The sequence below is a fragment of the Phyllopteryx taeniolatus genome, chromosome 18, assembly GCF_024500385.1.
Source record: "Phyllopteryx taeniolatus isolate TA_2022b chromosome 18, UOR_Ptae_1.2, whole genome shotgun sequence".
Lineage (NCBI taxonomy): Eukaryota > Metazoa > Chordata > Actinopteri > Syngnathiformes > Syngnathidae > Phyllopteryx > Phyllopteryx taeniolatus.
The window spans coordinates 12,312,548-12,329,430 of NC_084519.1; the positions used below are offsets into that span (position 1 = coordinate 12,312,548).

The 16,883-nt window shown below is 43.1% G+C and overlaps 2 protein-coding genes across 2 annotated transcripts in view; one reads left to right on the forward strand and one right to left on the reverse strand.

The window, feature by feature from the left end:
* Positions 1-16,883, reverse strand: part of LOC133468740 (protein eva-1 homolog A) — a 258,339-nt gene that overhangs the window by 54,488 nt on the left and 186,968 nt on the right. The window contains exon 3 of the mRNA XM_061755029.1: positions 8,505-8,755. Coding sequence (XP_061611013.1) covers positions 8,505-8,613 — 109 coding nt within the window. The 5' untranslated portion in view covers positions 8,614-8,755. The remainder of the gene's footprint in view (positions 1-8,504; positions 8,756-16,883) is intronic.
* Positions 9,686-12,589, forward strand: mrpl19 (mitochondrial ribosomal protein L19). The gene is made up of 6 exons (XM_061753825.1): positions 9,686-9,819; positions 10,017-10,140; positions 11,046-11,164; positions 11,249-11,383; positions 11,456-11,637; positions 12,218-12,589. Exons 1-6 carry the CDS (start codon positions 9,687-9,689, stop codon positions 12,449-12,451), a joined length of 927 nt encoding a protein of 308 aa, XP_061609809.1. The 5' UTR covers position 9,686; the 3' UTR covers positions 12,452-12,589.

Genomic DNA, 16,883 nt, shown 5'->3' on the forward strand with positions numbered 1-16,883 from the left:
TTCATCCATATTTTTCCTTTAGCAAGTTATATCCTGCTTGATGGAGGATGATGTCACAAATGGATGGACGGGGATTTTGATTCTGAGGACCACAGGTCCTGTTTTATTAACACCATGGATACTCAAACGTTATAAAGTGAAAGCTCATTTCAATGAGGACTCAAATTTAACAGGTGCTTCCTCAGCCCATGTGCAATCCCTGCAGAAATGTTTGTGAAAACCGGTAGTTTTTAGTGTAATCCTGTTAACTGCAAAACAAAGAGCGTTGTTCCCTCACAAGATTCCACTTCGTTAGCAATTTTTGCTTAAAAAAATAAGCAATTCCATATTTTTGTTTGTCATTCCCTATTAGTTGGTAAGATGGACTTTAACATTTTGAAGCTAATTTAGAATGTTCCATTCATATTGGGAACAATTTCGAGAGGTTCTATTAATGGCCCATATGTCAAGTATGACAATTTTAGGTATCAGATAAAACTTGGCCTGGTCATTTCAAATATAGGACCAAAATTTCCCAATAGATTGCGATTTGGTTTCTTCAAGAAGCTGTGGCCATCATCAAAGTACTCAACAACATCTTGAGCCCTGTATGGAACTATTAGCAAGTTCTCCACTCATGTTACTCACCAATAACTAAACCAAGTTTATCCAAGGCAACCAAGACAAAGCAGAAGACTGAATAATGATAATAAGTGATGAAGTCTCAATCAGGCAGGGTGCAGGCTTCATCCTCTGGAGAGGAACTTAAATGCTCAATGTCCTTCCCCCCCCCCCCCCCCCCCCTTCATTTCAATCAATGCAGCTTGTGTACTGACAATAAAGGCCACCCAAGTGACATTAGCAACAAGACAGGGCTCACAATAAAGAGAGAACCACTTCTGTTGTCTAAGCTCATCCTCGGGGGTGATACTGGGTAGTACAGAACATCTGTCGGGCAAAGAGATGGCCTAACAGTTGGATAGTGGACACTTCTCCCCTAGGGAGTACCCGAAAACCAAACTCAGGTCGTACCCATGGCCTCCCGCGACCTCCTTTAGCGCGTGCCTCTCTTTATGACCCTTTTAGGTCAAAGGACACTCTGCAAGAGGACACTTTTACTCTGTGCATGTCCGTTGTGAGGGTTCTTATCACTGGTGAAAAGGGATAAGGGGTTGAAAAGCCCCTGCACGGTGTCTGCATGCGTGTCCAGACGCCAACAGACACAGTGCCACCGTGCGTATGTGACGACGTGACAAGACACAGAGAGAGATGGCGCTTAAGTGCAAGAAAAGGCGCGATTCGTCATTTTAATGGTCACTTTTATGACCAGTGAGAGCTGGGTGGATGCCAGACGGCCTCAACGTTGCCAGCCCAGCAGACAGCAGACAGATGCATCTGTGTCTCTTTATTGTCACTAAGTGAACAACAGATGGATCCTTCATCATCGTCTTCACAATGAAATGGACTCGAGCAAGAGTTGGTGGAGTCATGTGAGAGAAAGTCGAGGTCAAAGAATGATCATCATTCATTGTTTTGAATGACGTGCATTTCTGAGACACACCAGAAATGCATTAGTTCATTGCATAATTGACCAAACTCTTAGAGATCAATTAATCAATTATTATGAACAATCCAATTTATTATAGTGTAAGAGGTATTTCTAGCAGAATCTGTATAATATAGTCTCACTCAACAACGTTCTACACAGGCCAAAGCAACAGGTGGCCGCTATAACGCCCAAGGCCTTATTGGCCAATCACAAGCCTGAAGAAAGTAGGTTTAGAAAAGGGGAGTTTTAAATAAAATACGGAAATTAGAGGAAGAAGAAAATGCTCCCCCCAACCAGAGTTAAAAACTGACTGTTTTGACTCTCCTAAAACAAGTTTGCAGGTCGATGTAAGGCTACAAAACATACAACACAGGACAGGCCCATTACAATAGTTGTGTTACAGATGCTATAACAATTCATTCATTACAACGCAACCAGAGAGCACCCCAAAACAGCAATAACAACCTCTCAATGTTATAGTGGCATGCTTCCCAAATATTTGTATTCATGTGGACTTGACCACAGAGAAAAACCTTGTCTCTTGATTTGCAGCCAACTAGGAAAAACTAGGATCCACAGTATCGAGTAAAACATAGTATTGGTGGAAACCCCCAGCTCCCGTCAAAAAAATGAATGAGTCTAGCTGCATTAACCAGACTCTTTTTAAGGTCCAAGAATGCGGCGTGAAGAAAAGGGAGGTATTTCCTCAAATAAAAAGTGGGCGAGAGCTAAAAGGATGAGCTTTAATGGGAAATAACAAGCTTAACACAAAACCTGCTCTGTGAAAACAAGCAATAGAACATCCCCGGAGTGGCTCAGGGAGAGAAAAGCCATCTGCAAGCTCGCCCAGTTGGACTTAGCGAGGAGATCAACTTCAAACAAACCCAGACAGGTCGCCAGGAAGAACCAGACTCATTGTCGAACTGACTACCTGCCGGTGGTCATTCAAAAATCCATGTTCGGTTTGTTTTGAACGCTCTCTCTGGACACATTTTTGCCCCTGGAATGCCACGACATTCTGTACGAGCTTTGCATCTAACATTCACTCAACAGAGCCACGGACCTAAGTGGACCTAACTGCTTCAAAGACCTGAAATCCCATTACATTTCTTGATAATCGTTCCCTATTTGCCATCTACTCAGCGCTGTTCGTTTGTTAACACGATTCAGCAAAACGTACCAAACGGAAACGGAAGAATTGTTTTTCATTTTTGTCATTTTCCTTTTTAGCCGTTTGATCATGACGAACCCCCGTCCCAGAATGTCACTGTCACTATGGTCAACCATCTTTAGCTAGCTAGCTAGCCTAACCATCAGAACAGAAGCTGTTTCAGCTTATAGTGTGAATCAACATGGTTATTATTAGTCTATCCAAAGTGTTTCCATGTATGGTTTTACGTTGTCGTAGGATGAGGCCAAGCTTTGAAATGACACAAACCCAACAATTTGCTTATGGCGTACACATCATTTAGTTTTGCACTGGAAAAGGTGCCGAAATCCCCAAAGGCCTCTCGCTTACCTGAGCTGGTCTGAGGGGCCAGAAAGCAACAGATTAGCATTGCTTTGGGGAGCCGGCTGCTGTAGCGTGTTGTAATGCAGACTGTCAGGGCGACACAGTTGGGGGGCTGTACAAAGCCTCCTTGTTCAGAATGCCCCCCTCCTACGCCACCACCTCACCAGCTTTTCATCAAACTGCAGAAACTAGAATATACTTTCAGTCCGAAATACTCGTGGGGGCGGGCAAAATATAAGGAAAAAGCTAAAGGGAAGGCAGGGTAGATCAAGGCTGGCGTGAGGGACATAAATCAGCTCCCAGGAAACACGGAAAATGATACGGTGGAGGAGGGAGGCCATCAAAGCGTGCTAGGATTCTCCAAGACACGAGAGCAAAAAAAGTGTGCGTGTGTGAGGACATAATTCAGCAGCACACTTAAGTGGGGATGACGTGGAGATAATTGCTGGTGCACACGCTCACCGGCCTCGTCCTCGACACACGGCAACCCTCTCTAATTAAGCTACGCCGTTCATCTACGCCATTTGAATACTTTTTGGAATATCAAACGCACACATTCCTAATTTATTGCATTTATTATAGACATTTGAGGATAACGTGGATGCTTGGCGTGTCACTCAAGAATCTTCCTCACAGGTTCACTCGTTTGTTTTGGCTCTGCGTGATGCTCGCCTTACGAGAGAGGGCAAGTTCAACCAACAGCTTTGCTTCACAATCAGCCTCTTTTAAACAGAAAACCATGTGAAATTTCCACGCCACAGTTCCTACTTGGGTGTTACCAGGTGCTATGATGCAGCATTTCAAGTACATGGTCAGCCAGGGTTCCTAACATGTCAAGTCAATAACATATGGGTGACATAAACCAGTGCAATTGTTTACTTTCTTTTCATGTTTACTAATGTACCTATAGACCGTGTCTAATGAAAAAAAAACAAGCTGTTGTTATTTACCCTAAAAATGAAAAACAAACAAACATTTTAATGCTGTATTTAAATACTATGATACGGAGGACTCCCACATATTCACGGTTCGGTACCCGCAAATTTACCTATTCGCAGATTTTTTCCACATTAATCTCTTGATTTTTTTTTATTTATTTTTTTACTTCTAATGGGAAATGCTTGTTGCCAGTATATGCCTGATTTTCCCCTGCAGTTTTTGATTTTAAGTATGAAAGGTATGTAGCCCATCATCTTCCAGACCCCCAACAATAAAAAAAAAAAAAAAAAAGAACAGCTAAAGCAACTGGCAGTCCAGTCATAGTGATTCTCTTCATAAAGGTAAAAGGAATACATATTTTCAAATAGTAAATAAAAAAAATTCTTCTAAATAAAACAGTTTCCAAAATATGTTGAACATCACCCCGACAAAAAAAAAATAAAAACAATAGGTTTAACTAGCATTACCTCAGCCAGGATGTGCTCTCATCCCACACATAGAGTATTGTGAACGGCAGCACAACAACGAGTCACTATGATTGCCGCACATTAATGTGAGTTGTGTGCCCGGACTTGACTCAGTTGACAAAAAGCTTTGAGGCACGTCCGCGTTGAACATATTTCCACATTAATCATGTCAACACGTTCCTTTTCACATGCTTTGCCTTTTCACTCAGGAATGTCCATTAGATTGCTTGTGAAGGCAGATTACACCTTTGATACGCTAAAAAACAAGCGGAACCGTATACATTTCAGTAAATGCTTAAATCACTCTGCATGCAGTGCTTAAAAAAGAATGAATAAAAAAGAAAATATTGATTCCAGTTGGCTCCACCTCTCAATTCAATGGCACTTTGTCTCACACACACACAGGTGCAATGTCTGCTTTATGTATTTGCGTGTGCTGCGTGTATCCACAGGGCGGAACACCTTCAACGCTATTATTATTTGTTCCACGTAAACAAAGATGCACCCAAATTACAACCACAACAACTATTTGGGTTTCTGGCTGTACATGCAATCCAAATACTTAACTTTGGACTTAAAAGTATGCATCCTAAATTATAGTCGTCTGCATAATGGGCACTACCTGACTCGCCCATGTGTAGTTTCTTATTCCTATAATTTAGCTCAGGAGCAATTAATAATCTTTTTTTTTTTTTTAAGGTCTCAGCACATTTAATGACATAACATCATGAAAATAACAACTGATTTTCAAACAGGAACTACAAATCCTAATTGAATCCTGTTATCACTTAGCTGTAGTTGTTTTGCATGTCACTATACGTCTCTGGCGTAGATAGTTAAACAAAGACACCTTGGTTGGGAAACACCGAGTCGGTTTATGAGCCACGCGTGGACTTGGGTTCCTTGTTCCTAACAGATTCAAAACCAGATTTGTTTTGGATTGGACTGCGGGAAAATACAAGCCCGTGTGTCCACAAACTGTCTTTTACGTAGCTTGTTGGTTTCTACTCTGATAAGGCAATGAAAACAATGATGTCATCGTCTTACGTCTGGAACTTCCTAAGAAGTAAACTACCCTGTGAAGAAAGAGGCATCCCCTCCGTGTGTTCCGACAAAGAGCAAAGCGTTCTTATGTCAGCCCTTCGCCGTCCGCCTCACTGTCTGCCTTGCAGTGAGCTAGACAAAACAAGTCAGAGGCTCTGTTGGTTTAGATGGAGCTCACCTGGCCCACACAGCATTTGTGGCGAGCCCCAGGGAGGCAAATCACTTGGGAAAAATGAAGGGAAGCTGGTGGGTGGGTGTGAGTGAACGGGGGAGGGGACGTGTAGAGGGAGCATGGGGGTCAGTGTGTTAACCCTCGTCCAGCAGCACTCAGAATTAGAGTGGATTAAGGGGCCATTTCTACACCATTTTTAACTGAAAATGGAAATAACGGGTGGTTTGTTTACACACGAACAGAATTTTGGAGCCTGAAAAGGGCACATTTCTGAAAATGATGGTGAGAATTGAAAACAACCACAAGGAAAAGCAGTTGGCATGCATGTATGTAGTGTGTCTTTACAAATTTACTTCACCAATTACTGTCTTGGCAGGCATATTGTATTGTATTAAAATTATATTTGGAGGTCAACTGTTGTGAAGAAGTGTTGTTTATTTTTAACGTAGTCTTTATGCAAAATATTTCAAAACAAATGATTAACTACAAATAACGTATCTGCAGATTCAGATGTATTTTAGTTTCATCTATTCATGCCAGCGACGTGTCGTGACAGGCAGAACAATTACATTCTCTTCCACTAGATGGTAGGAGGTACATAATAAATCTATGTTGTCGCCTTTTTGACATTTTTGTTTGGTGGTGTGTCGTGATTTGAAGAAGGCCCTGACAAATTAAAGGTTGGTCGTAGCCTAAATCAGGGAATGGATTTGGAGTTAGATTCCATCCCATTATAAGAATTGTCTTAACTGATCTTTAACCTTCACCATGGTGGATAAAAGAAATGTATTGTATATATTGGACATGGAGGTCTGCTCGCAAGCCTGCCTGACAGCACTCTGGTCAAGAACGGGAGCACGAAGGGGTGTCTTTGTCCCCGAGCTATGCTGGGGAAGTCCTCTTTATCTCCGTTCATTAACTAAGGATGCAAGGTCAGCATTTCCCGCGTGAGGTGCGGTACAGAGGGCGTGAGGGGGCAGATCATTTTGCAATGTTAAGTCAGCGACACGTTCGCTGGGTGAAGATGAAGTTGGGCATTAGAAGCAAGAACAGAAAAATATTAGCGGATTTGACCTCGTAACGGTGTAACCAACGGGTCATTGCTGAACATGTTCCTCCAGAGCTGCGAGTTCAACTTATTAACTCCGGACTATGACAAAGGTTTTAAATAAATCACGTCTGAGCCGGTGTGTTGGTAAACCGACTTTGAGTGGAAATCTGTAATCAGCTGTTCTAAAACACGTTCCAATTCTTCCTCCGATCGCCTTGTTGGCGGCAAAACCGAAAACCCTGCTAATCCCAGCAAGCCTGTTGTTAACAGTTTGTTTGTTTTTTCATTACAGCCTGACATTAAAGCTAATGCAACTCTACAGTAAAGTACGGGGGCATACGACCCAGATGCGCTCCTTAGCACCTTTCCCAAGAAGTGCCCTTTCCAGCCATTAGAAGCATTACAGACCAATTAACACCGACACAAAGCCGCCTTTCTATTTTATGACACAGTAAACAAAACCTACAGGCCTGCCTTGGGCTCAGAAATAGCCGTTAATGCAACACAGGGGCTCATGAGTTAAATTCGCCTCCTCCATTTCATACGCTAGACTTTCTTAAGAGACATACAGGTGAAAGCCCACAGAATCCGTCACGCCTTTGCGCGTATACTGTAGCGCTCAAATCATTGGCAAGTTTCACGCACTTCTATGAATGTGCTTGTTTATGGACTTTGACAGTCATCCAATGCAAACCAAAGGATATTTATACACACAATAAGCTGCAGTATTGTTTGCTTTCTTGTCTGAGGTGTAAATCTAGAAAGGGTCAAATTAAGGAGCAGGCGCCAAAACTGCTCAGTGTAATCGGGCAGCGTAAAGTGCAGCCAATCAAAACTTGTTAAAGAAGTTGAATATTCTTCAATAGCCAAGCCAGCGACATGATCTCAGTCCCACAGTCAGCATGCTTTTCACTTACTGAAGACCGGACTGAAGAAGGCAGCAATGACTGCGAAGGATCTTCACCCGAGTATGAAAAATGACGTTACCTAGATTTACTGTACATATTTACAGTTACTGCATCAATATACTTCTTAGCCCCTGCAAATTGAGGTAGCACACTTGTCCTCAGCTGTCCCAGCTGACTTTGGGGCCCAGCCAATTGCAGGGCACATACAGACAAACAACCATTCATACTCATATTCACACCTATGGACAATTTAGAGTCTTTAATGAACCTAACAATGTAAAGTACGTTTGTGGGATGTGGAAAACAAACTCAAGCACTGGGAGTACATTTTTTTTTCTCAAACATCTGAAACTGAAGTTGAAATTTGACACTTCGACCAAACATGTAATATATGTACTTTAAGGCCCGAGCCTAACCATTTATTATGTAGTGTTACAACTAAAACTGATGAGGGAACCTGATATGACTTCTGTGCCAGATGAATGATAAATATTTGCAATCACGTTTCCACGTGTTTAATATGTATTAGACAGTAAAAAAAAGAAATAATAATAATAATAAATTAAATAAAAAGTACATGTGCAAGCTGCAGCTGGCACGCGCGATGCAAACTCGAAGCGATTCAAGTTGACTTTTAAAAGGTGTAAATGGTGCACATGGAAAATGATGCGCGATCGCTTCAATTATGTTTCTTGTTGGAGCTCCACTCATATCCACCCAAGCTGTTGCGCAGCATAAAAAAACAAGTGCTTGCACATGTCGCCTTGTCTTTGCCCTCTGAAACACTGAGTCGATGGCGTATTTTAAAAGTGGTTTAAAATAATAATAATAATAATCATCATCATCATCATCATCATCATCGTAGTAAAGAAAAAGCTTGACCTGAGATGTCCGAGGAGCCCTTGGAGCGATCGCAGACGACGGCCAGACTCGTTATTCCCAACAGGAGCGCATAAGTGACGGCTGACAGAGTCCCATCGAGCTGGAACATCCTTGAAGCCTCAAAGGTGCATGTGAGATCCCGCTTGGCACCAGAAAGTCCACATCGGAAGGAGAAGCAGCAGCAGCACGGACGAGAAGGTTCCCAGCGGCGCACATGAGACGCTCAGTATCCCCCCACACCCCCTAGCACGCTGCAAAAAAAAAAAAAAAAAGCTCGTGAGACCGGGATGGATCGGCTCCTCTTCTGCTGCAGCTGCACGAGTTTTTTTGTTTTGTTCCCCCCCCCTCTTCTTTGAACTCAGTGTTGTGGTGGCGGTGGTGGCAGCCCACCTGGAGGACTGTCGCCCCCTTCTGCATAAGTCCTGACACCTGCAGACCCAACTGGACAGAATTGTGCACTTGGCAATATCAGGTTTCTTTATGCTACTACTTTGATTTAAAACAAGAACAAACAACTGAAACAACAATCACTCAATCATCTCATTTATTGAAATGCACCTGTAGTATAGCAATTAAATCTCTCAAGTGCTTATTGTGTATCTGTGTTTATATAACGTGGCAGTGCATTTAATGTTAGTAATCAGTGTCTCCACTATTATTTGTGTTATTTTTTTACGAATCAATAAAAAAACAGTATAGTACAGGTGTTTCTCAAATGGCCTATGAATTTGAATGTCGTTAAAAAGTGAATTTATTTAAGTAATTCAATTTTTAAAAAGTCAAATTCATGTAGCATACACATTCATTAAACAGGCTTTTTTCAGAAGGCCAATGCCTACTTAATTTCCATGTTAAAATGGTTGTAATTGTTTCTAATATAATATTTTGAGTTAGTGAATGCGGGGTTTTCATTGGCTGGAAGCTATAGCCTACTCATTATAATAATAATAACAGTAAAATAATGGGAAAAAAGCTTGTGAATACATATGTATATCATATCAATAAATAATGGAAAATTATTCATGAACAACAACTAAAAAAAAGAACATTTTACCATCAATTTTCATCATTTTTCTCCATTAGTGTACTTCTATAAACGACTACAACTCGACAGAACCCATTTTAAAAACTATTCCGCCACCTTGTGGTCACTAGGCTACATTGCAGATCAACCAATTTAGTATGTCTGGCCCAAGGAGGCTTCCGTACAAGGCATGCGACAACAGAAGGTCAAAGATGGCAGCCTCCGTTCAGGGCCTCCATAAATGTCTATTTTCCTCCAAGTTGTTAAGAAACACACAGCTCCGAAATGAACGTAAGTTAACCACTTACACCCAGCAGTACTCTACACATTATTGCGAGACAATTGCCTTTGTGCGTCCGCGCGAGCTGTCAGAAAGGAAATGTTGCTAACGCTGCTCGTTAGCGGAGTTGTCGTCATCGCCACAACTCCTAACTTGACAACTGTAAAGTGATTGTTAAATGTATTGATTTTTTATTTCTCGTTTTCAGGGTTCTTGTCCACGTCCGGGTGTCGCCCATCTCCGGGAAACGACGACGGGCGGCCACCGAAATTCACTCCTCCGCCCAAGCCTGTCATCATTGACAAGACGCAGAGTGTGGCAGCTCTGCGGAAGTATGTTCTACGCCCCTAATTGAAGCCAATTTAATGTAATTTTACTTTAGCAGTTGATTTAATTTTGTATTTATTGTACTGATTATACTCCCTCAGAGAGACATTGAATTTACAATATGGTTTGTGTTTAATTTTGAAGACCACACAGAACCAGATCACACTCACGCAAGGAGAAATTTCAAAGTAAAGGTTGCAGACAGTATTGTACCTCTTCGGGTTAGGATAGGGGTCAGTGCCTTGCTCAAGGGCACCGCAACAGTGGCCCGGAAGCAGACTAGCTGTCTCTGTCTAGTTGCCATTTTAATGCCCACAGATGTACAGTTTCACCATCTTGACGTAGGGGCAGGATTATTCAAGTCTGCAAAGAATTATTATTTTTTTGCTTCCGTTCAACTCCCTTCGACATGCGCTACTAATAATATGGCTGCAAACAGAGGAGCTACTTTCCAGTAGCAGAGTCAGTGTTGCATACTTGATTTGGTTGTACTCCTTGAGTAGCTTTATTATTACAATATATTTTTTTTTAAAGCGACTGGCGATTAACCCGAATTTCCGCGTAAGTCTGATTTCACCGTTAAAGTCGAAATACTTCCGTTACGGGTATTGTCCCGCGTGATTGTGACAGCAAGCTCAGTGTGTGTGGACGTGTGCGTCGATGTGTGAGTGAGAGAGAACTGTGAAGGAGGAAGAAGTGCGCGCAGGTGCGAGTGTAGTGTTGTGACGGGGAAGAGTAGAAGTGAACAAAAAAAGCAAACCTTGGTTTGAATATTGTCATGGTAATTTTTTTCTAAAAGCAAAGGAGGGAAAAGAATGATTAAAATCACAAACAAATCAGATTTTTGTGGAAAAACAAAATTGTTTGCCCATATCGCCGTGACCATATATTTGTTGGCCTTATACGAAAGGTTCCTGAGCCCAGAGTTCATCCCACCCCGTCAGAGGACAAACCCGGTGAAGTTTTACATGGAGAGGAAAGACATGATCCGCAGGAGGGGCGTGATCAACCTTCCGGAATTCTACGTGGGTAAGTCACTGGCATCAGCAGCTACGGCACACATGAACGCCATTACTACTACTCATACGGCCTTTCGCCATACCGATTTTATAGGAAGCATACTTGCTGTGACCATGGCTGACCCAAATGCCAGTGGCAAATCAAACCGCTTTGTTGGCATATGCATCCAGAGGGGTGGGAAGGGTCTCGGAGCAACTTTTGTCCTGAGGAACATCATCAATAACCAAGGTGACTTCATTTATCTGCTGCTTTCTTTCAAAAAACAAAACCGGCGAATGATATTGAGTGCATGTTTTCCAGGCGTGGAGATCTGCTACGAGCTGTACAACCCGCGCATCCAGGAGATCCAGGTGCTGAAGCTGGAGAAGCGGCTGGATGACAACCTGATGTACCTGAGGGACGCCCTGCCGGAGTACAGCACCGTGGATCCCGAAATGAAGCCTTTGCCCATCTCCCCCACTGGAGAGGTGCCAGTTAACACGGTGAGAGACTTTTCTAGCTTCAGCTTCTGTACAAGTTCAGGTTACATCGCTGCCATGTTTTTTTTTTTTTATTACCTTAATATTTAAACTCATTCACTGCCAGCCTTCCCAGTTAACATGGATATTTGACCTCTAAAGTCACCAATGGGGGTGAATGTGTTCTAAGTGTGACACGCAGCTCAGCAGATATGAATCCCATTTTTCTCCTGCCTCACAATTAGTGGTTATATCGCCACCTGTGGTTTGGCAGATGCTTGAAAATGGGCTTTTTTTGACAGTTATTATTTGCTAAAGATACGGTATTGCCTTTTAATGTGGATTTTATTAAACTGCATTGGACAGGAAATATATATTTGGAAAGTAGCGGAGTGTACTCGTATACTTGGACTTTCAATTATGCTAATGTATTTATTTAAGAGGGAATAATGGTATTAAAATATATCCTGCATTTTCTGTATTAGTAGCTACAGTGTAATTATCCACCTTATTTGTACAAGTCTTGACAATGAAAGTCCATACTATTTGACACAATATTCTTTTCAACTCCTCCTCTCTCTCTCTCTCTGTGTGCGCCCTCCAGCTCAAAGTGAAGATGCGTCCGAGGCCGTGGTCCAAACACTGGGAGCGCCCCAAGTTCGACATCCGGGGCATCCGCTTCGACCTGTGCGTGTCGCCGGCCGGGTTGGAGTACGTTCAGAAGTGGGCGAGGCCTTGGCAGGAGTACGACATGTTGCGGGAGTACGACACCTCTGAGATAGAAGAGCAGATCTCCAGCGAGATCCAGCAGGAGACGAGCAAGTTGAAAACCTCCTGAGATCTCAAGTTGTCCCAAAGACCCAACAGACTGGACTGAGATTATTTTTTTTTGCTTTAAGTCTGTTTATGTGGAGTTGCTTAAACAAGTATCTTTACACACATGCAGATATTGTATAATAAATGCCACTCAACATTACAGCTGGACTTCTGTGTTTGTGTTGCTTTTACACTTCTAGTAAGAGCAAATGTAGTCTTGGCTCTAGGTGGCACTGTTTCCCTTCATATACTCATGAAACACAGTCAGCTGTTGTATTTGCAGGGAGACCCATGCCAGATTTTTGCAGTTGCATCAACAAAAGTGAGCTTAGTGCTTTCATAGCGCAAAAAACCCTAAAAGAAACCTTTGAGTACAAGTTCGAGATTTCAAGTATTTCACTCTGTGTAAACCTGTAAAGAGTGAGGGGGAAAGTGCATGGTGGTATTCAGAGCAAATGTACCAAGGACACCCAGTGGTGTTTTACTGTTGTGGATGGAAAGTTGCGGTGTTGAGAAGGTATGTTAGCGCGTCACTCGCCTGGTATAAAAACACTTAGACTCCTTATGTTATGTCTGCTCTTGGTGAATGTGTGTGTATAAACACTCAAGTCCCTGCACTCTAATTTCTCCATATTACAGGATGAGACGCAGAGAAAATGGCCTTTAATATGGGAGTAGCAGATGTTTACCAGGCTCATTACGGACCACACAGTTAGGAGATGCACAAAGTGGGGGATCATCTGTTGTGGCAGTTAATATCCTAAAACCCCTTTTCGCATCATCGTACACACGGCAGCTTATTTGGCCTCAAACGCTTCACCTGTCACACCACCCCAACGCCACTAAAAAACATCAACTCTCTGGACCTGCATCTTAAAAGCCAGCTGCTTTTGTGTACAGTAAATCCTCCAGCATGTTGTCATTCCACCACCTTCACTCTTTCTTTCTTTTCCCCTCCCCTGTCCCCACTAATGTTCACGTGCAGAGGCGGGGAACCGGGATGTTTATCCTGCAGCGTTCTGCCAAGTCTTTATAAGCATACTGCAACTGGTAAACCAGTTTGGAGCGCACAGTTACTGCTTCGAGGAAAGTTCCTGTGTGAGCATGTGCGAGTGCGTAAAGAGAGTGAGAGAGCTTAACTGTATGTGCCTCTCATGCCCTCAGGTTGACATCTCTGCACCTGGAGAGCACTTAAAGCCCCCCTGGCTGGGAAAGCAGATCAAACAGCCATACATACATATATACAATATATAACCCCCCTCCACACACACACACACACAGGCTATCATATCAGCCTTCACAGACAGACACCGCAAACAGCTCCAACTGTAAACGTCTGGGACAGGCCCGTCTTGTCAGGAAACCAGATACGCTTCATTCATGCTCGCCGTGGGATCGGTAGGCGGGGCGTGCAGGTTTCGTTGACAAGTATCTAATCACATTGTTAAATTAAAACACACAAAAAAAGGAGAAACTGTTTCTAAAAGATTGCTCAAGACCCACCTGTTTGGGTTTAGCATCTTTAGACATTTATGGCTTGTTTATTACTACATCATATTTATCCCATTTTACTGTATTTGTAATTGTCAATAATTTCATAGTGGGATTTCTGATGCAACAAAAGCAGCGAACTGTCTTTGAGCTGTCTGTACATATGATGAGTGCAACAGGATCTTCGGCCCACAGCGTAGGCCTCAGGTAAATTACATCTTGTTACAATGTGTGTGTGTGCCTACGCCGGGCCACCCGTAGTCCCGGCTAAATTACACACTTGAGTTTCACCATATGCTTGAAGCCAAATGACTCGACCGTCTGCGCCTCTCCGATCCGTCCCAGTGGCCCCCGATGGGCTCCTGCTGCCATCACTCTCTCTTTTTGTTACGCCCTCGCGCACAACCCGACAGAGGCGGCGGCAGCTGTCGGCGTACGTGGCCTCGCCGGCAGCTGACGCCTGCAGCTGAACAGGCGCCCATCAAGAGCCGGTTTTATTAATGGCGTCCTGTGTGGCAGGGCTCTGCGGGGTCAGGGGTTCACTTGCAGTTAGGGGCCAAGCAGGCCTTTATGTGACACGGGTAGGGATGTCAATCAAGCGGCACGTTCGCGAGGTGCGTTTCCGTTCACCGGCACGCGGGGAAGTAGCCGTCAACGCCTTCCAAATGAATGGCGCGCTCTATGACTGACAGGTGAAACAGGAAACCCTGGTCTTCTCAAATTCCTCACACTCACGTGGCGACACGATTGATAGCTCATCTCGATGTGATGTAACCCGAATTTCTCACACTCGATAAAGCATCAAGGGACAAGATGACATTCAGATGTCGACTTTATGTCCTCGTCAAAGAGAACGCACGAGAAGTTAAGGCAAAATCTAATCACCAAAACAATGCCCTGACACATAAGGATTACTTTAGCTTTCTTATAAAACCATGCGAGTGAGACAACAAATATTACAAAGTAAAATGTTGAGTTTTTGCAGCTTCACGTTGCATTCGGATGAATGGATGACGGAGAAAACGAGTATATTTATCCAAATTTATAAAGGAGCTGTGGCCACATCAGCCTCACGGAACCAACAGCAAGCAAAGAATAAAGCATCAAAGAACTCTGCTGACACACAGAAAGGAAGCAAACATAATCAAACGCCTCACTGTGGCACAAGCGTAATACTACACATCAACTGAGGACATCGATAGAGTGCCTCGCAACATAAAAACACCCCTCGGTATAATGCGGAACGGAACCCACGCTGCCTGCATACAGTGTACCACCACACCAATTCAAACTAATTGGACACAATAATAAACATTTTGGTCAATGACAGTGTTCGCTAAACTATACACTGTAAAGGCACGTTTTTATACTGCTCTGAGACTATAAACAAAAACTAACCAACCTAGTTATAAAGGAAAGCGCTGAAATTATGAAAGAGGATTATAATTCCTTTTCTGTTCATATTAAATGCAATTTTAATTTTTGAAGCATTAGTTTGATAAATGGGGGGCCTCACAGTCAAGAGGTTGGAGGTTCAAATCTCTTTTTTTTTTTTTTTTTTTTTTTTTTCCTGTTCGGCTGTTAGGTCAAGCAGAATGCAAGATCTGTATCCCTTTTATGCCGGAACAGTTTTAATGTGTCACAGTGGCGTTTTTAAGCTTCCGCTGTGGTTTCTTAGTATTATAATTGAAGTTTATTGAGAATCAGAGTCGATCAGTCGAACAGGACAAAGTTTCGAGAGGGGAGAGAGAAACAAAGACAAAAGACAAAACACTAAACGAGATGAGAAAAGTAAGTGACATTACATTATCTACAACAATGAAACATTAAATATGAGTGTTGCATGGGGCTGTAGTGCGACACCCTGTGAGGGAAGGACAGGACAAAATAGAACAGGACAAGCACAGGAGAAGAAGCATGCAGGACGGTCGTGAACAACTGAAATGTGGTGGGATTAACTATGTAAATGATAAAAGTCTATAGGACGAGAGTATAAGTGAGGGGATACCCAAGCGATTCGCATATTCATGAGTTATTTGTCGCAATAAGTGAGTGGCCCCACACCCAGTGAAAGAGTCCCAGAGGTGTGTGCCTGCGGACACATGCAAGTGAAATGACACCGTTTTACATGCAAAAAGCCTGACAGAAGTGTCCTGTAACTCCTGTGTCCGCGCCGCGGAGGCTGAGGACCCCACCTGATCAATCGAGGGGCGGGATCGCGCCCAGGGGTCCACCTGAGAGCAGCCCGGCGGACGGGACACGTCCCAAACCGAGGAACCCAGGGCGGGCCGCCGGCCCCACCGAGGCGCCCCCGTCAACCGGCCGCAGGGACCCAATGCCACTCCCCTCAGCCGACTCCCCCACCTCAACCACCGCCACCCCCCCACGGTTCAAAACTCGACTAAGGTGTGAACTTTGCGTGTTCTCCTTACGCTTGTGAGGGTTTTCTCTACAGCATTCCAAAAAGATGCATGTCAAGTTTTTGAAAAATCTAAATTGTCCATAGGGGTGAATGTCAATTTCACTGATTGTTGGTCTACACGTGCCCTGCGATTAACTGTAGCCAACTTTCACCCAAAATCAGCTGCGATAGTCTCTGGCTCACCTGCGATCCTGTTTCATTTGAATGTTTCATTCAAAGGAATATTTACCTACATTTTGGAAACAATTTGCCTTTGTATGTCACCTGAATTAAGATGATGACATGTCTCACCGCATGAAAAAAACAAAACAAAAACAAAAAAAATTTGGTTATATTTGCTCAGGGTACAGCGAGTCCCAAAAGAATTTGACATCATTTGGTAGTATAACAACGTAACCAAATCTCGTTCAAATTTGAATTCTGATGTGTAAAAACTCGCCAAGCTTAATGTTAAACTCAGGTTTATGTTAGTATAATGTTTTACTTGTTCTTTATTTTTCATGGTGAATAATTACATTCACCTGCAATGAAGAGCCATTAA